The 18,903-nt window shown below is 57.7% G+C and overlaps 2 protein-coding genes across 4 annotated transcripts in view; one reads left to right on the forward strand and one right to left on the reverse strand.

Moving 5' to 3' along the window:
- The window catches only part of LOC104912979 (C-factor-like), a 100,247-nt gene that overhangs the window by 70,413 nt on the left and 10,931 nt on the right, over positions 1-18,903 (forward strand). The gene's annotated exons all lie outside the window — the stretch shown is intronic.
- Positions 5,856-16,774, reverse strand: LOC100550964 (capping protein, Arp2/3 and myosin-I linker protein 2). 3 transcript variants are annotated; one of them, XM_019619631.2, is made up of 27 exons: positions 16,186-16,769; positions 15,138-15,229; positions 14,912-14,962; positions 14,717-14,776; positions 13,634-13,755; positions 13,270-13,367; positions 12,960-13,030; positions 12,418-12,491; positions 11,947-12,022; positions 11,790-11,878; positions 11,389-11,483; positions 10,977-11,063; positions 10,757-10,866; positions 10,562-10,639; positions 10,346-10,422; positions 10,166-10,270; positions 9,944-10,013; positions 9,734-9,815; positions 9,426-9,522; positions 9,037-9,094; positions 8,341-8,513; positions 7,801-7,869; positions 7,450-7,543; positions 7,285-7,380; positions 7,041-7,169; positions 6,409-6,522; positions 5,856-6,242 (listed from the first exon to the last, which is right to left on the reverse strand). In XM_019619631.2, the coding sequence occupies exons 1-27, from the start codon at positions 16,223-16,225 to the stop codon at positions 5,961-5,963; spliced, it is 2,589 nt and encodes an 862-aa protein (XP_019475176.1). In that variant the 5' UTR covers positions 16,226-16,769; the 3' UTR covers positions 5,856-5,960. The 3 variants fall into 3 exon arrangements, with proteins under 3 accessions (XP_019475176.1, XP_019475177.1, XP_019475178.1); XM_019619632.2 differs by lacking the exons at positions 5,856-6,242; positions 6,409-6,522; positions 7,041-7,169; positions 7,285-7,380; positions 7,450-7,543 and having other exon boundaries at positions 7,797-7,869; positions 16,186-16,771; XM_019619633.2 differs by lacking the exons at positions 5,856-6,242; positions 6,409-6,522; positions 7,041-7,169; ... (3 more) ...; positions 8,341-8,513; positions 9,037-9,094 and having other exon boundaries at positions 9,451-9,522; positions 9,734-9,867; positions 16,186-16,774.

An 18,903-nucleotide genomic window follows, 5' to 3' on the forward strand; every position in this document is an offset into this window, starting at 1 on the left:
CTGCTCGGGGCCAGCTGAGCAACGCCGGAGCTGCTCACGGCCCAGACCTGTCAGCTCGGCGTTCAGCTGCCGCCCCAACGCCTTCCAGGCCGGGCTGGGCTCCGACGGACCCCGCAGGGATGCATCTGTGGGGCAGAGCGTGGGTGCGCAGCCCTGTGACCTCGATGGATGGATCTACCGCGGGGTGACGGCTCTTGGGTTGGCCATCCTCAGCTTGCCCTTTCCCACTGCTGCCCCACGTACCTGTGGACACGGAGTGCGTGCGAGCCTTCAGGGACGGTGGGGAGTCCGCAGAGCTGTCCACGATGTCCCCTGCAAATACAGGCCAGTGGCTTCAGGGTGTGGAGGTCATCACCCTGTAGTCAACCCAGGGCACACGTGTGAGGATTCTCAGGGTGGCTCCCGGGGATGGAAGAAGGCCCCTCACCATCAGAACCAGCCTTCTTGATCTCGCTGTCTTTGCTCTGCAATGAAAAAGAAAGACGGTGATAGAGGGTAAGGGAGGGATGCACAGACCGACACAGTGCATAGGAACCCAAGAGGTGGTCCTCGTTTTAAGGGTCAAGTGACAGGACAGTGGCTGCAAGCAGTGACAGCACTGCTCTGTGCCATCTGCCCCAGGACAGTGGCTGCAAGCAGTGACAGCACTGCTCTGTGCCATCTGCCCCATGGGGCCACCACCTCCACCACCCGTGTGGGTGCAGGCTCTGCCCACAAGAAGCTCCAGCCTCACCTGCTGCTTCTTGCTCTCGGTGACCAGGCCCTTGGTGACACCCATGCGGTGCAGCATGATGTGGACACGCTGCTCGAAGGAGTTGGGCAGCTCCCCATCGCTCTTCTCCAGGTGTCTCTTCTGTAGGGCAGCAGGATGTTGGCAGGACAAGGGGTGCACGGGTCTATTGGGGGTGCCAGGGGCACCAGGTACTGCTCAAGGGTCCTCAAGCCCCCACCCTATCCCACCACCACTACCACCACCACCCTTGGTGGGAACAGCACCAGGTGCAATGAAAGGGTCATTCAATGTCCCACCACCACCACTCATGATGAGCACCTGGCCCAGTGACATCCAAGAGGACATTTTGGGACCGGCTGGAGTGATGCTTAATGCTTACCTTGTCCTGCCTGGATCCCAGTGCCTCCTCATCCTCCCCAGGCAGTAGGATGAGGGACTGGGATTTGCCCTCCCTTGAGTACTTGGGCCTGATCCTGCGGGCAGCCTCAGGGGTCTGGCTGTGCTCGGGCTCGGCGCTGAGTGCCCCCTCCTCAGATTTGCTCAGAGCCTTGCCCGGCTCTCCTGCCTTGCTGGGAGCCCGTAAAATGTCACTGAGCATTGACCGCCTGCTCCTGGGGGCCGCCGCACCGCCCTCGGGCTCCTTCTCACACCGTGAGCTCCGGCTGGATTTGGGCTTCTTGAAAGCAAAAAAATTCCCAATTTTCTTCTTGAGGGTGCGAGAGCTGGAGGACGCCAGAGGGGCTGAGCCTGGGCCGCTCTCCAGCACTGTGGGGCTGCTGGAAGAAGCATAAGGAAGGTCAGCACAGGACTGTGTTTTCCCTAATGCCCCCCAGATCATGGATCCTTGCTCTGGCCGTTCTCACCAGGTGCCACCACCACCACCAGGAGCCACGGCCACCAAGTGCCACCACCATCACAGATGCCACCACCACAGCCCTTTCCCAACCCCTCTGCCCATGGAAACACCCCCATGGGGACACGAGCTCTGCCCCACTGGGTGCCAGGAGCACGATGTGCCATTTCCCCAGCACCTCTTCAGCACTCAGCCAGCACAGCAGGTGAAGACGGCCCAGAGCATGGCCTGCAGGGGCACCATGCGCAGGGATGGATGTGTGCTGGGACCCAGCTGAGGGCTGCAGCCACCCCCACGGCTTACGGCAGCTCCTCGGTGATGAGCCTCTTGGTGAAGAAGTCCTCCAGGCCCTCATCCACGCGGGTGATGCTCCTGTCCTCACTGTTCTCATGGGCCACAGGCTGCACCTGCAGGCAAGCGCTGCCTTCAGCCACATGTGGGGTCTTTGAGCCCTGACATCAGCCAAAAACCCCAATGCACCAAGATCATAGAACCACTAAGGCTAAGACTATCAAGTCCAACCTCAACCCATCCCTCTACATCCCTCAGTGCCACATCTACCCCCTGTGGAGCCACCAGCTCCCAAGGAGGCTCACTGGGCGCTGGAGCAGGATAGGTGCTGGCACCCACTATCAGAAAGCCCCAACATGCTGTGACCAGGCTGCATCCCAGTTCCAAGCTCTCCCAAAGCCTGGCCAGGCCTCTGACCCCAGTCCCACAGAGAGGAAGCAGGGGTGTATGTCCCAAGAAAGGGACATCCCTGTCCCCAGCAGGCAATGGAGCTGGTGCTGGGGGAGACCCTGGAGATGAGGTCACCATCTCCATGCCAGGGCAACAAATTGGTCCGTGGAGGAAGGTCTGCCCCCAGCACGTGGCACAGCACTGGTGGCATTTCTTGACCAAAGAAGGCACTTCTCCATCAGTGTCCTCAATCCCCAGCACCTTCTCGTTGTGGCTGGATTCGTGCCTCCCCTTCCTCCTCTGACACCAGTGGCTGTGGCCAGGCTGTTTCTGGTGGGTGGCCAGACACTGCCGCATCTCAGTGCTGAGGGCACAAGCTGGTGCCATTGGAGTCCAGTCCTGCTTCCACCCACTGCCTTGTCGTTTTGGGTGCCCCCAAAATCCCTTCCCTGTTCCTCTTGGGTGACGAAACACCCACCAGAGGGTGACAGAGCTGCTGGGGCAGCACCCGGCTGGCTGACAGCCTCCCCCCCAGAGCACCCGAAAGTTGCGTTTTGCTTCAAGCCCAGCTGGAGCAGAAGGGGACTGCTGCAGGCAGCATCTCCCCAGCACATCCCAGCCTTTTGGGGTTGGCAGAGCCGAGCCCCAGCACCAGCCCCGCATAGGGCTGCATTTTGCTGCTCATTCCTGAGACACAAGAGAACGTTCAGAGGAGAAGGATGGAGGGAGACGCAGCCCCTGGCTTTTTCCCTGCCTCTCCCCCACCTCCCGCAGTTCTGCATCGCTGATTCATAAACAAGGGGTGAGTGCCCGAGCCCCCGACCCGTCCTCTGAGCTCCAGCACACGACGCACAGAATAATCAAGCAGATGCATCCCACCTCCCTTCATCAGCACGATGAGAGAAAATAATCACAATAAAACAACCCGGCACGCATCCACCTCCCCCCCCAGCGCTCAGGAATAAGACACGGCGGCGACGCTTACGGTGGGCTTGCTGGGCGGCTGCTTGTGCCGGCGGTTGGGCCTGGGCCTGGCTTTGGTGCAGTGCTCCAGCCTCTCCCCGGCGGTCGGCAGGTCCATGAGGGCTTGGGCGGGCGGCGTGCCGGGATGCGCGCCGGCGGAGGGCTCAGCATCCTTTGTGGGAGCGGGACGAGCCTTCCCGGCTGCCGGCAGCTCCAGCTCCGAGAGACCTGGCGAAGGGCGAGAAGCCCACCGGTGGGGAGGGGGGAACGCGCGGCCGCGGCGCTGCTGACGGCGGGGAGAGATTGCGCGTCAGCTGTGCAGCGCAGCCGGGATGGATCCTGCTGCCACGCCGACGGCGCTGCGCGGTCCCCCAGGGATGCAGGGGGAGGGAGGGATGCTCGGGGGCCCTTGCAGCGATGCCCACAGAGCAGGCGGCGGCGGCTGCCAGATCCCGATGTTCTCCCCTAATGCCTGGTTAGGGTTTGGGGGAGACGGCTGGGTTGCAGCCGGTAGGCTTGCTTTGGGTCTGCCTCCCTTCCATGTGCCGTCCCAGTGCTCTCTGGTTATGCTCAATATGGGTTATTTGGAATGCTGGGGGTCCACATGCGTGCAAGGCTTTGAGGAGCTCCAGCAGGCAACACGGCCCCCAGCACCCAACGTCACCCAAAGGCCGTGTGCCTTCTCCAGCACCCCTCATCCAAGGTCCCGCCCTGCTCCAGCTGCCCCCAGCCAGCCCACACGTGGCAGCTGGTTGTACCCCACAAAATACGCCAGCACAGCTCAGCACCCTGCAGCACCCACCCGTGGGCGTTCTCCCCTTCCAAGCAAAGCCCCCTGGATGCAATCGCTGTGACCCAAATGGAGACATGGACACCTCCTAAGATGTCCTCAAACCTCCCACCCCTGCCAGCATCCCTGAAAGGGAGCTCGGGGCATCCTCCCACACTGAGTCAGCCAGGCATTGCAGCACCATGGCACCCCAAATTAATGGTGTGAGCCCTCTGCACTGTGCCCTTACTTCTCACAGTCAGCGTGGGCCGAATGCTCCTGAAGTGTTTGTTTTTCCTCCGCAGAGCCATCTTGTACTGCAAGGAGACAAGGGAGGAGGGAGCCTGTAGTGGTTTGCAGTCACCAGTGGTGTGGGGACAGCCAGGAGGCCATGGGGGACATGTGGTTTGGGGAGATGGCTGTGTTCCATCGCTACTGTGTTCATCATAGAATCAGTCATCAAATGTCTGAGGTTGGAAGGAACCTTTAAAGCCCATTGAGCTCCAACTCCCTGCTGGGGAGGGCTGGCTGCCCCCTGCCCCCCAGCTCGGGCTGCCCAGAGCCCGTCCATGTCCTGGGGCACCTCCAAGGATAGGCACACACAGCTCTGGGCAGCAGTGCCAGTGCTTCACTGCCCTCTGAGTGAAGGATTTCCTCCTGACGTGTAACCTGCATCTCCCCTCTGTTAGTTTAAAGCCATCTTCCCTTGTTCTATCACTATCAGGCCCTGTAGAAGATTGGATCCCTTCCTGCTTGTAAGCTCCCCTCAAGTACAGGAGGGCTGCAGTGAGGTCTCCCCAGAGCCTTCTCTACTCCAAGCTAAACAAGCCCAACCCCTCACACTTTCTTCATAGGAGAGGTGCTCCAGCCCTCTGAGCATCATCACAGATCATCCATCGCTCATGGATCATCCATCACCACCACGGCCCATCATTCATGGGTCATCCATCATCACGGATCATCCAGCACCCTGCTGGGATGACGGGTCTCGACCACCTCTGCCCCACAATCACCCCTCTACCCCCAAGGCTGCACCCTTCGCACTGGCCCAGCTCATCCCTGGAACCCAAATAACCCACCCACGTGGTCAAGGTGCCAGACCCCACGTCACCTACGTGCTATGGGTGCCAGGAGGGATGGGAGCAGCACGGGGCACGGCTGGGATGTGCCCCAGGTATCACAGGCTGCCCGAGCCTGCAGAGGCAGCGACTCTAAGCCTAGCATCATCCCATAAGGCGGATAAAAGCCCGTGGGCACTGTCATGCAGCAGCGGGGTCACTGGGACGGAGCCCTACCTCCTCTGTTGTGAAGCCTCTCTCGGTGAGCTCCGAGGAGTTCCTGCCCCGTGCCGGCACAGCAGCATCGTCCTCAGCAGGCTCCAGGAGATCTGGCCCATGCGTGGGGAGGCTCTCTGCCTAAAACCATTAGGAAGCGCTTAAATTATCCCTCTGGCTGAAGTGCTGCTCTGCTCCCTGCCTGCGGCTGGGATTTGCGGGGGATTTAGGGCTGATTAGCTGGCTGCAGAGCTCGGGTGCTCCTGGCCCAGGTGCCGGGTCCATGCTAGCACCCAGCACGCTTCTCCATGGGGTGTGGAGGAGCCATGAAACCTTAACTCTGCTGCAGTCATGCTGGGAGAAGATGACCCTGGAGGATCGGCAGCCTGGTGGGGATCATCTTGCTTTGCGGATAGCAAATCAATGCTCATCGTGCCGGGTGGTGCCTGCTCAGAGCCCCCCGTGCCACATCTCCCCATGGGGACACATGGACACTCACCAGCTTGCACTGGGCAGCCATCAGATCTCCCAGTACGGCATCCACGATGCAGTCGGCCACGGCAGCGGTGACAGACAGCTTGATCTCACTGGGAGCAGGGAGAGATGTGTCAGGGATGCCACGGGGCGCCGTGCAGCAAGGTGAGATGGAGCCCACAGCCCTCCCACCGTGATGCTCCAGCAGGAACATCACCCGTGGCCAAACTCCCAAACTGGATCCAAGAATGGAGCATCACGTTGTTGGAGTTTCTCCAATCCCCATCCCCAGTGTGCCAACCAAAGGCACAGCACCCACTTCAGCTTGCTGAAGACATCGGTGACCATCTGGTCCAGGATGGCGCTGAGGTTGAGGTGCTCCTGGAGGTGGATGCGCTCCGACATGGCGTTGACCAGCTGGTCCCTCGCCCCGCTCTTCTGCACTATGGGTGGGCACAGGTTATGCGCCGCGTCCAGCACCGCCTGCATGATGGCCTGGGGAGGAAAGGGGCGTTTGGGGCATCTCAACAGGAGCTGTGTTCTCCTGCTTATTTCAGGAGATGCTGTGGATGTGGTGGAGGTGGTAAAAAGGGACATATCCTTGGACCTTTGCACTGGGTGGATGAGCATCCCAGCCCAGCAGCTCCCCACGTGTTCCTACCTGGATTTCCCGGCCACAGGTCTGCGATGCTTCCTCCACCAGGCACTCCAGCTTGTGCTGCAGCTTGCCGCTCTGGTGTGGGGCATTCCCTGCTTCATACAACATGGGCAAGATCTGTGGTGAGGAGAGAGAACCCATGAGTCATCCATCCCATGGCATCCTTGCTCTGCTTGGCCTTGGGAAGCGTACACCCAAGGAAAAGTGTTGGCTGGGGACACCCAGAGACCTGTTGGGGTTTCCATTGGTGCTGTCCTGCTTTGTCTCCCTACAGCCCCAGAAGCAAGGACAGGAGATGCATTGGATGGATCTCTTGGTAGCTCAATCTAGTGGCTGGCAACTCTGCCTAAGGCAGCAGGTTGGAACTGGATGATCTTCAAGGTCCCTTCCAACCTAAAGCATCTTATCATTCTACGCAGGTGAGGGTTGGGGACTTGTTACAGAGGGAAGTTCCAAATTTTGTAGCTCTTCCTGAACATTTTGCAAGCACTCGCTCACACACAGCTGTCATGCTGACGATAGCAATATGCACTGGCTGCCAGTTAATTATGCCATCAATAAATCAATAAACCACTTTGATATGAATGTAAATCCCACAGGCCAAGCATTTTGTCATTGTCCCCATGCAGACTCACACTGACGGCCAGGTTGGCATTCCTGATGGCTTCCTCAGCATGGAGGATGTCTGCCTCCATCTCCCTGCCCGGGCAGGAGCTCAGGATGTCAACGTGTTTCTGCACACTCAAGCAGATCTCATTCACCATCTGCAGCGCAGAGGAGCCGTATCACCAGCCAGTCCCCATTGCCTCCCAGAGGAGTATGTGGTGGAGACGTTGAGGGTTATTGGTGATGGAGGATGATGGATGGGGCAACGCTCACCTGTTCAGAGGAGGAGGTCAGGATGCCCTGCTGCAGCCGGAAGGTCTGTGTGGGCAGGGCGCGCCGTGTCTGGTTCCTCGCCAAGCAGGACTGGAGCTGTGGAGTGTAGGTGGTCATGAGCAGCCAAATCCAAGCCCTGGTCCCCACCCCAACCCTCTGTCCCACCTTGTGCACCGCCTCCTCTGTCCTCTCAGGGTTGCTCCGGTATGCCTGTGCCACGTCGCTCATTGGCAAGGGCATGGATTTGAGGGTGTAGTTCCTGCCAGACAGTGGTGGGGTGAGCGGAGGGCACTGCCCCGGGGGCACGGACCCCAGCAGGGCAGCCCTCTGGGACACATCCCCTGCAGGTCCTAGAAAGCTGGATCCCAACCAGCCCCAGAGTCCTGGATGCTACCATCTCTGCACACAACCCACTGGTACTTCATGTGATGCTTTTGGGGACAAGAGCCCCCGGGGACAGTGACATCCTGGTGCATGTGGCAGCTGGCTGGGAGGACCACGCTGCTCCATCCTTACCTCTCCAAAGCCTGAGCCACCTCCAAGAGTCCAAGGGCAGTGGTGTTGTTCCTGTCCCACACCACAGTCCTGAGAAGAGAACAGGAATGAGCCACGTATACCTAGCAAGCAAGACATCAGCCTTGCATGTGACCTCTCACTTGCAGCTGCTGTCCCTCTGCATGCAGAATTTAGTCCAGAAGTGGCATTTTAGGAACTGGATGACAGAGCAGAGTGGGACAGTAACTGCATGAGTCCAGCTGCAGCCTGCTGGTCTGTGCAGAAGCAAACAACTGGCACACGACGGTGCAGGGTCACTATGTAGGGACTGCTATTCAGCTGCTCTTTTGCCCTTTGTGTGTCACCATATTTGTCACCAGCACCACCAGCTGGCTGGTACAAAACAAAGATCTGGCTACAGCTCTTGATCACCGGCCAGGAACTGTGCAGGGCCAGGTCTGTGGTCACAAGGAGCATCCTCCGGTGGCTTTGGCATCCCAACCACAGCCACCACCGTGCAAAGCAGTCCAAGGGAGGAGGTATGCAAAGCCCTGCTGCTACCTGAGCTTCGTATTGATCTGCAGAGCCTTGGCCAACATCTTGGCACCGGTGTCCCCCATGGCGTTGCCGCTGATGTCCAGTGTGGTCAGGCTGGTGTTGCTGCCCAGGGCGCTCAGCAGGACGTTGGTGCCCAGCTTGAGGCGTGACTCGGCCACAGACAGGGACTGGAGGGGCTGAGTGGGGGAACAGGAAGGGAAATGTGGCTGTCACAGTCACGGCACACCTGGGTGATCGTCCCTGCCGTGTGGTGGGGACGTGCAGGCTGGTGGCTGCCATAGCAGCCCACGTTACACCAGCATCCAAAAAGCACACGCCAACACCCAAAGGCAATGAGTGCTCAGGAAGCACTGAGGATTGAGCTCAAGTGCCTGGCAGGGAGGAGGAAAGAGGTGGTTGTGGGAAGCTGGATGACAGCCAGGTCACCATGCATTTCCTCCGCGCCTTCAGACAGGCATGGGCTCTCCTGCTTCCAAACTCTCCCACTTTCCAAACAGAAGCTTTCACTTCCCCATCTGAGCATCTGCTTTGGATGGAGGAAGAGAAAAGCTACGTGCTCAGACGGTGGTGGAGGAGAGGGATCAACGCTCCCACCCCATGCTGGATGGAGCCCGGCCGACATGCTGGGTGCACCTGGGATGGATGTGCTTGGAAGCTGAGGACAGGACACGAGGGGTGCTTGGGACACGTTGTACTCACACAGTCATCCTCCTGGGTTAGCTGGACGATGCGGTGCAGGACGTCAACCAGCCCATCCCTGTGGGGGAGGCAGGAGGTAATGCATGCACCCATGGGTGCTGGGTCGGTCAGCAGAGCCAGCCCTTCTCCTCCTGCCCACACTGGTTGAAGATGTGGTCCTACAGGGATCGGGCTTCCCGTTGCGTTTCCAAGGGATGGGTAGGGGATGACTGACATTCCCCACTAAGGGATGGGTAGGGGATGACTGACATTCCCCACTAAGGGATGGGTAGGGGATGACTGACATTCCCCACCAACCCAGGGCTCGGATGGGGATGGAGACCTGAGATGGGCGCGTGATGACAGAGGGGATCTCAGCCTGGGGACAAAGCGCTGCAGGTTGCACTCACTTGGATTTGATGTTAAAGTTTTTTCCCAAAGCGACGTGCCGGATGGACTTGCTTCTGCCAATGGACAGCACCAGTGTCACCATATCAGAGTCAAAGCCTGTGGGCACAGACAGCCAGAGGGATACATGGCTTCAGAGCCCATAAATACATTTTGGCAAAGGTTAGCTGGAGAGTTTGTGAGGGCAACAAGCCTTTGGAAATACGAGTGCAGCTATGGGGGTGAGGTGCCTGCTGGGACCCTACCCATCTTCTACAAGCTGAGGAGCAGCCCAAGGCAGGACAACTTGGGTGAGGAAAGGGCAACCCACCGTTGTCTGACAGATCCAGGTCGCTGATGGCAGTGGCATCGGGAATGAGGTCCTGGATGACCTGAGCTCCTGCCGACCTCAGCTTGGAACAAACAGCAAGACATCAGTACAAGGGGAGCCCTGCGAATGAGAGGCTGCCGTCGGGACGGTCACTTGGCCACACAGTGGGCAGGGCATGGACCTGTGGCACCCGTGGGTGCTTGCCCTCACCTCGCAGCTGCTAAGATCCAGGTGCAGGTCACTGATGTGGCTGTTGTACGCCAGTCCTTGCAGCATAGCCCTGGAAAAGTCACCAACGCCACCCATCGATATGAGCAACACAGGCTCTGCCCCTCACAGCCTCATCCAACATCCCTGAAGAACTCCAAGTGTGACCACCAGGACCAACATCCACCCCCCGCAACAAATCCCAATTCCAATCCCATCCCATACCTGACAGCATCTGGAGGCAGCTTGGTCCCCGCCATGGAGATGTGCCTGAGTGCAAAGGCCTGACTGAAGAACTGCTTGACACTGGGAGAGATGGTTTTCACCCTTCTGGAAAGGAAGGGCACAGAATGGCATCATCTGCCATCACTGGCTGCCCATTCTGCCCCACAGCCTGGGGCTCACCGGTGTGAGTACACGTTTTTGGAGAGATCCAGATGGACCAGGCTGGCACAGCATCCATGGCCCAGTGCCCCAAAGAGCTGCAGAATGGCATCAAGGAGAAGTCAGCCAGAGTGCAACACCAAAATGGACCAGAAAGGGAAGAGTAGTGATGAACCCCCGTGGAGACAACCAGCTCCAAGCTTCTCCATGAAGCCACAGCATGGGATTTGGACTCACGGTGTCCAGAGAGCAGTCAGTGGCAGCCAGGCTGAGGTGTGTGAGCGAGCTGCACCGGCCCAGGAGGCTCTGCAAGCTCTGGAAGAGAGAGGGTCAGCATCCCACCCAGGACCACGCTTCCCACCCCAACAACACCAGCACTGATGGTCCCACGTGCTTCCTTGCTCCTGGTGGCATCTCCCATCCCATGCTCACACTGGTGTCCTCCATGGCCAGGCTGCCAGGGTTTCCTGAGAGGTCCAGGTGCCTGAGAGAGGAGCTGGTGGCTTCGTTGGCTGCGAGTGCCTGGCACAGCGCGCTCATCCCTGCTTGGGTGGAGGGAGAGATGGATTTGGGCAGGAGGACATCGCATCCCACATCATCACATCCTCACAAGGGTCCCCACAGCCTCTCCAGGAGTTCTGCTTGGCTGTACCTTTAGCAGTAAGCATTGTCCTGGCCAAGTTGAGGCTCTGCAGGCCCCTGGGTCTCTCCTCAAAGAGCCGGCTGAAGGCAATTATCCCTGGGGAGAACAGAACGAGCCCTCAGTGTCTGCCAGCACAAGCAAGCATCCGCATCATGTGGAAGTTGGGCAGTGTGGGCACCACCATGGGCAAAGGGACCATAGGGTGCCCAGAGAGGCGGTGCCGCCCCATCCCTGCAGACAGCCAAGGTCAGGCTGCACGGCTCTGGGCACTGATAGAGCTGTGGGTGACCCCACTCAGTGCAGGGAGTTGGACCAGCTGGCTTTTAAGGTCCCTTCCAACTCAAACCACTCTGTGACGGGTGAAGGACTGGGAGGTGGGATCAAACCACAGCTGGGTGGGCTTGGATTCACCCCATGGTACCTCTGTCTTCCAGCTGGTTGCCAGCGAGGTTGATGGTATGCAGGACAGACTCAGGATGTCTGCTGAGTGCCTGGGCCATCCTTTGAGCAAAGTCACTGTGGAGAGGAGGACACCCACCCCATAGAATTACCAATCAATAACGGAGCCTTCTGAGGGCAGCTGCAGGGGATGGGGCATCCAATCTGTGTATACAATCCTGTGCAGGGCTGTAGGTCACCAAGAGACCTCCCCTCATCTTCCTCTGCTCTGTGCCAAACAGACCCAGAGCCCTCAGCTCTCCTCACACACAGTGCCCTCAGACCCCTCCCCATCTCACAGCCCTCCTTTAGATGCTCTCTAACAACTATATTTCTTTGTACCGAGCTGCCCAGGCTGCACTGCAGAGGTGAGGATTTCCTTACCCCCTCAGCCCACTGTTCTCCAGCACCAGCTCCTCCAGCATCACCGACTTGCTCAGCATGTAGAGCAGCTGCTCAGCGATCTCCTGGTTCTGCAGGGGCACAAAGCTGCTCAGCTCCCAGCCCTGAGGGCAGATCAGCCCCCCGTGTGGACACTCACCAGCCTGAAGTCCTTGCAGGAGAGCTTCGTGAACCACAGGTTGAAGGACAAGGCGGCCACGCTGAGCGCCACGTCCCTGTGGGGTGACAGAGTGCTGCAGCCCCCACGTTCATCTCCAAGCACGTGGCTCCAACCCACGTGAGAGCAGAAACAGGGGCAGGTGGCAGGGCTCATGCAGAGCTTCACATCTGTGAGCAGAGCTGGCTGCTTTGCATAGGGAAACGCTTGACTGGTGCGAGCCTTCAGCTCACACCTCAGCACAGGGCTGCCAGGCTCATGTAAGGGCTCGAAGTGAAGGCTGCCCAGCCTCGTGCCCCATGGGACAGGGCTGCTGGCTGCGTGGGCTCAGAGGAAGCAAGCAGAGGTTGCAGATGCGTTCTTTTTGAAGCACAAAGCTTTGAGGTGTGACACCAGCAAGCCCTGCCATGGGTGCTGGGGATGGGGACGAGGCGGTGCTGCAGAGGGACTCACCGGCTCTCCAGGTGGCTGAAGTCCAGCAGGTTGAACTCCCTGCAGTCTTGGCCGTGGTAGATGTTGTCCACATCCTGCCCAGGGGACAGATGTACAAACAGGGCTCAGTGCCACCTCCTGCACCTTCAGTGCCCCAGAGACACAGATATCCCCTGAGCCTCAAGGCACGTGTCCCAAATGGATGGGAACCTTCACCACTGCTTGGTGGCTCCCTGGTCCTGGATACTGGCCAGAAGCCAGAGGGAAATAGGAACTACTGTGATAGAAATGGGGACTTGGAGTGGTCACTGTGCACCAGGATGAGGGGACAGCCTGACCATGGGTCAGACCTCAGCTGTCTCCAAGGATGGGGCATCCATCTTGTGGTGTATGGGCATTCTATTGACCTGCATGGGTCCCTGCACAGCTGTCCCATGGATTGCCCTCCATGGGGATGCTGGGATGTCCCCAGCCCCACAAGGAACCCAGGAGCATCCCATCTCATCCCATTCCCCGCCCTCCCAGCGACACGTTGGGATGCTCTGTGGTGTGAGGAGGCTCACCCACTGGATCTCCTCACGGAAGGCAAAGCCATTGTAATCACATAACGCAGCGTAGGTCTCCGAAAAGCCACCTGCAAAGAGAAGGCAGCATTGCAAGCAGTGCTTCCCAAGGAAACATACAGAGGACCCCTGAGATGGGCAGAAAGCAGGAGAAGGAAGGCAGGGCTCTCCTGTCCCTCTTCAATGGGATCAGAGCATCCTGCCTGGTCCATAGCTGTGTTGATGGGGAAGGTGGCACCCTGGCTGTCCATCCTTGCGTGTCCTGTCCCTTTTTTGGAGAGCTGCCCCATGGGATGGGCTGTGTGCTTACCACAGGGCCCCTGGTTGCTCTGCAGCATCTCTTCCAGCGAGTCCGTGACCATCCGGATCCTCTCGTACAGGTTGGGGGGTGAGTTCTTGAGCAGCGTCCTGGGGAAGGGCAGGAGGGCATGCTGAGGGGCTGGCAGGGCATCCCCACCAGCTATGAGCCCTGTGCCAAGCTCAGATGGTGACCAGAAACGTTCATCCCAATGTGACTGAGTGATAGGATGGAACAGGACACTCGTTTGGCCTCCATCGGTGTGGCTTTCTCCTAGTGCAAGGACCCAGCCTACATTTTGGGTCTTTCTGAGCAAATAGGCGACACGACCCCCCGGATGCCTACATGACAACCCTGAGGAGCAGAGGAGCCTTACCCAGGGGATGAGTCTGGAAAGACCTTCTTAAGTGACATGGTGACATGGACAACGACTTGCTCCAAGTCATCGAAGGACATGAGCCGGAAGGCGTACGAGGATGCATCTGTTTCTATGACAACCTGCAGAGTGTCCAAAGGATGGGAGATGCCTGGGAATGCTGGCAGTGTCCCTGAGCCCGCAGGCAGAGCAGTGACAGCAGCCAGGCACTCGCCTTTGCTCATCATCCCCTCCGCCTGCACCGGGTAGGGCTGAGAGCACTGGGTAGATGGGATGAACTGTGTTAACGATGATGTGATGTGCCAGAATAAGGCATCAGTCCCCCCAGGTTCAGTGTAAAAGCAGCCCCAAAAGGGAGGGAAGAGTGCTTAACCTGCAGCAGCTGCAGGATGATGCTGGGTTAGTGCCCACGGTCCCACAGCCATTCATCTGCAAGAAAACCCCCTGCCCTCTTGCTACACCAAGCAGCCCCCGATGAAGGTTTCCTCCCTGAATTTCTCTAATTGGGTTTCGAGGCCTTTTTTTAGCTTTCGGCTCCTCCCAGATCCCATGGCAACGCTCTCCCTGATTTAATTACAGGCTGGCTGAGCCGCAGGAGGAAGACACAGCGATCTGCTGGGACCGCCTGCGGGCTGCTCGGTGCTCCCGAGCCAAGCACAGGTGCTGGGGTTTCTGCTCCCCCCCCCAGCTCAGATCTGCAGCCCGCTGCTAGGGCCCAGGCAGGAGCCCCACTTAGAGCTGGAACAACGCTTTAATGAGCAACGCTTCTTTCTGAAAACATTTTAAAGAGCAAAATGAAGATTAGATGCCAACGGGGACCACAGCCTCGCGTTTGGCTGAGATGTCCATGGAGGGCATCCCACTCCTCTCCATGCTCCATCCCCGCTGCTCTGCCGCCCGGCCCTAAGAGGATTAGTGGGGTTTAACACACTCTCTGGCTAAATTTGGCCTCGCCTGGGTTAAGCCAGCCACACTTTATCACCTTGTCCCCACCGAGCAGGAGCAGCCACCAGGGCCGGGGCTGCAGCCATGCTTGTCCCCAGCCCTGTGTGCCCCATGGGGTCCCCCTGCGGTGCCACTCACCACGCTGGGCTCTCGCACAGTGATGTCCCTCACCTCCAGGAAGCTGAAGCTGCTGTGCACCTGCGGGAGGGGAGCGCTGGAGCAGCACAGCGTGGATGGATGGGACCCATCCTCTGCCCCATGCCAGCCCCCCAATTCCCCCATCCCACCCCACACTGCAGCCCGGGGGCTCTCCTGAGTGAGCCCAGAACTCACCCTGACCGGCAGCACGGCCAGCAGCACGTAGGCTCTCCAGGGCGTCAGCACCTGGATAGGGGGAAACCAGTGTGATGGGAGTGGGCTGAACACTGAATGCAAACGATGCAGACTGCAGTAGGGCCAGGGCAGAGAGTGGGGTGCTGTGCTGGGGTCCCCCCACATAGATTTTGGGCCCTGTTTCAGGCTAAGGGCAAAGGGACACCGCACAGGACTCTGCACCTACCAAAATGAAGTCGTCATACTTGGATTTCACCTGCAGCTGCACACTCTTGAGCAGGAGGATCTGCTTTGCCCCCAGGGAGGCGGCGATGCCCTCTGTAAGGATCGTTGTTGGGGTTACTCTTGTATGGCTGCCCTGCATGCCCACAGCAATCCTCTCCCCCCATGCCAGGAGGCAGCATCATGGGCACACGTACCATTGGCATCCAGATCCCCTGACCCACAGCAGCAGCACCATTGCATCCTTCCAGATGGGCCATAACCCCACCAAACCATCCCTGATCACCAGTGGGATGCAGAACCACACTGTCCTACACTGATCCTGTCTGGCTGAGCCCTGCCCTCCCTGTGGGACATGCAGGATTGAGTTCTGCCCACACAGTTTCCTTGGGAAACCCCCCCTTGGTCACAACGTGCATCAGTCACCACATGTGCTGACCCTGTTGTGTTTGCAATCTTTGTCTCCGTTGCTCAGAGAACGGCAGCACCGCAAGCACAGTTGCTCATCCCCATGCAAAACAGCCAGAGCTGCGGTGGTGACACTGAGCCCTGCTGCTGGCAGAGCTCCTGCACCCAGAGCTCCTCTGTCAAAGCTCTCGCTTGGATTTCCGCATCCCTGCACTGCATGGTTTCACCCAGCCCCATCTCTGCACACCCATCCCGTCGGGGTGCGTTTCTATTTGTGCCCACGGGGACTCTGCTGTCTTGGTTAGCACCCAAGGAGGGCAAAAGCAGAGCATACAGGTCCCCATTGCATCATCTCTTCTGCAGCCCTCCCTGCCCGCCTGGGAACCCCACCACCAGCAAACCCCGACGGCCAGTGGGAGCTGCACAGAAGCACATCCTTGAGATTCCAGCCTGGCTTTTTGGGGACGCTTTTGGCCTCAGCAGCATCCTTGACAAGCAGCGTTGGCAAGCAGGAGCGAACCTGCTCAGAACTCCCTAAGACGTGGCTGTGGGCCACGAGGAGCTCAAAGCAGCTCCGCCTGCCCCAGTGCAGCCACGGGCTCGACCTACACCAACAGTCACCCACACAGCACAGCATCGCTTACCTTGCAGCTCGGCGGGGACCCCCCCGGGGGACACGGCCATGGCGGGGCGAGCAGCGGGGTCAGGGCAGCATCCTCCAGCACAGCCCTTGCTCGGTGCCGGGAGGAAGCACTGAGGTTACCAACTGGCAGCACCTCCTCCCCCTCGCTGCACTCGGTGCCTCTTCCTGCCCCGTCAGGCAAGATTTACCCAGCCAGCAAGAGATGAGAGATGAGAGCGACGGAGCCTGCAGCCCACGCAGCACCCGCGAGACCCTGAGAGCATCTTTGAGCTTACAGGGGGGCCACGAACAGCGTCTTCAAGCTCGGAGGCTCGCTGGCGTCCTCTTGCCCTACAGAGGGACTGGTTTTGGGAACGTATCTCTGCTTCGGTGGATGGAGGTGAGTGGTGAGTGAGAGAAGAGCTGCTTCCAACATGGGGAAGTCATCCTGCTCGTGTTGAGCACCTGGAGGGACTGCTGATGTAGACGGGCGCTGGTGTTCATCGCACTACGGTGCCCCCTGGCCAGCCACGGCTGGTGCCCCAAAAAGCAGGATTGCCTGTTTGGAGCAATGCAGCAGGCACTCTGCTTTCCCAGGGAAGGCTCCAGACAGACTCCACCACAGAAGCACTCCTGGATGGAGCGAAGCTGCAGAACTTCAGACCCAGTGTTTGCCAGCGTTGGCTCAGCAGCCACCACGAGTGGTGCTGTGGACACCTGAGGTTACAGGGTTTTTGAAACAAATCTTCAGCATAAAAGTGGAGGCAGGAAGCAATGCCCCCGCAGGGATGGCTGTCTCCAGAGCCCAACCACAACACATTTTACCAGAAGCCTTCTTGGGGGCCTCGTCAGCTCAGGAAAAGGAAGAGCAGCAGCCATGCCCAGCCCAGGGTGGCCCTGTCTGGATCTATGGCTTTTCCAGGAACACAGGACAGCAGGCTTACTGGCCCTCAGGAACAAAACTGAGTGTGATCTGACTATAGTTCCCTAAATCTTCCTTCTTACCCTTCCTGAAGGCAGGCAGGATCTTCTTCCAGGTATCACAGACCTCCTCAGGTCAACCAGAGTATTTCAAAGCTGATGGACCATGGCCTCACAATGGTTTCCTCAGCACCCTCAGATGCGTCCTTCAGGCTGCCATTAGGTTTGGGCTCCAGGAGATCACCAAGCAGCAAGATAAGAGCATCACTGAATACCCTGATCTCTCTTCCATGTTTTCCATGTCCTGCTCTGTTAAATAGCAGCCCGGCCTTCTCCTTAGCTGCAGCTCTTCCTGTTCCAGAAGCCTTGTGAGGACAAGAGTAGAAGAGGTCGTTAGTTTTTCCCCCACAGAAGCAAAAGAGAAAGCCATGGTTGATACTTCTTACACCTCAGTCTGACACCCTCAGCTGTAGCACGGGAGGAATCAGTCCCTCTGAGCGTGGAAGCTCCCAGCAGTTTGGGATCAGGTGCCCAAGCCAGAAGACCCAGCTCAAACTGAATGCAAAACCAAGGCACGGTTAGTGAGCACACACACAGAAACCAAGGCACGGTTAGTGAGCACACACACAGAAACCGGGTCAGCCAGCTTGGCACGAGGTGACAGATGGGTGAAGGAGGATGCTCACAGGTACTGCTCCCATCCACACCCTCAGCTGGGCTGCTGTAAGGTCACCCCAGAGCCACTGGATCAGTGAGCAGCCAGTCCAGCACCTTTCAAGTTTCCTGGCTGCCCTCTCTCCTGGAGCACAGCAGGGCTGTAAGGTACGCGAGCACACTGCCCACACAGCCACCACTTATCTGCACGCTACCACTTACAGCTGGCAGCACATCATGATTTAATTCCACCACCCTGCACTCAGGGCTCGGTGGGGGGAGGAACACCCACAATGAGAGCAGAACCAGCAGCACAGCAACAGCTGCTCCCTGCTCCCTCTGTCCTGCAGCACCCTTCCAGGAGGGGCTGTGCAGCCCAAAGAAAGCAGCCAGCGAGCACACGCCTTAATCCATTATTATTTATTAGCTGTACAGCAGTATATTCTCCTTCCCAGCTTTCAAACCCCATTACATATTTTATAACAGTATTTTTTTTTTTTCCATGTTGGCTTCCTAAAATAATGAAAAATATCACACAGTACAGCTAAGTACAAAAATGCATCAACCTAGAGTCTGATAGCTAAACTGATAGCTCTCTTAAAAGCGATACATAGAAGAAAAATTTGTTTGAAATCAGCAAGACTGAGGCTCTATAAAAAGCTTACATATTTTAACATGTGACAGTTTCATATACAGGCATCATTTGTATTTCACATTATTCCTTTTGTCTTTATTAGAGATCCAAAATTGTGTAATTACTGACCTATTAGAATTTCCTGGCCCAGGTTTTTGAGGGCTGCAGTGACCCACTTAAAACTCACCACTTCTGTCTTAACAAAGGATTCATAAACACAAAATACAACTACAAGATAGAGCAAAGAAAACGTAGTCGTGAGGTTATAACTCAAAAAGGAGGTTCCTTACATGTTTCCAACGCTGGTTTTGTGTGCTTTAAAACCAGCTTTCACCTGTGGGTTTCTGCTGTTCCACAAGCAATAGCATTGGGTACACATCTCCTCTATGTGATCAGTTATCAACAGCTTTTCCAACATTTACACTATTGATCCTCTTATCACTTAGTTCAAAAGGAATTAAAATACCAGGGGTTTATTTCAACTGTATTTTTGCATACCTCTTAATTAATGGAAAAAGATTAAAATGTAAA

Source organism: Meleagris gallopavo, chromosome 13, assembly GCF_000146605.3.
Source record: "Meleagris gallopavo isolate NT-WF06-2002-E0010 breed Aviagen turkey brand Nicholas breeding stock chromosome 13, Turkey_5.1, whole genome shotgun sequence".
Lineage (NCBI taxonomy): Eukaryota > Metazoa > Chordata > Aves > Galliformes > Phasianidae > Meleagris > Meleagris gallopavo.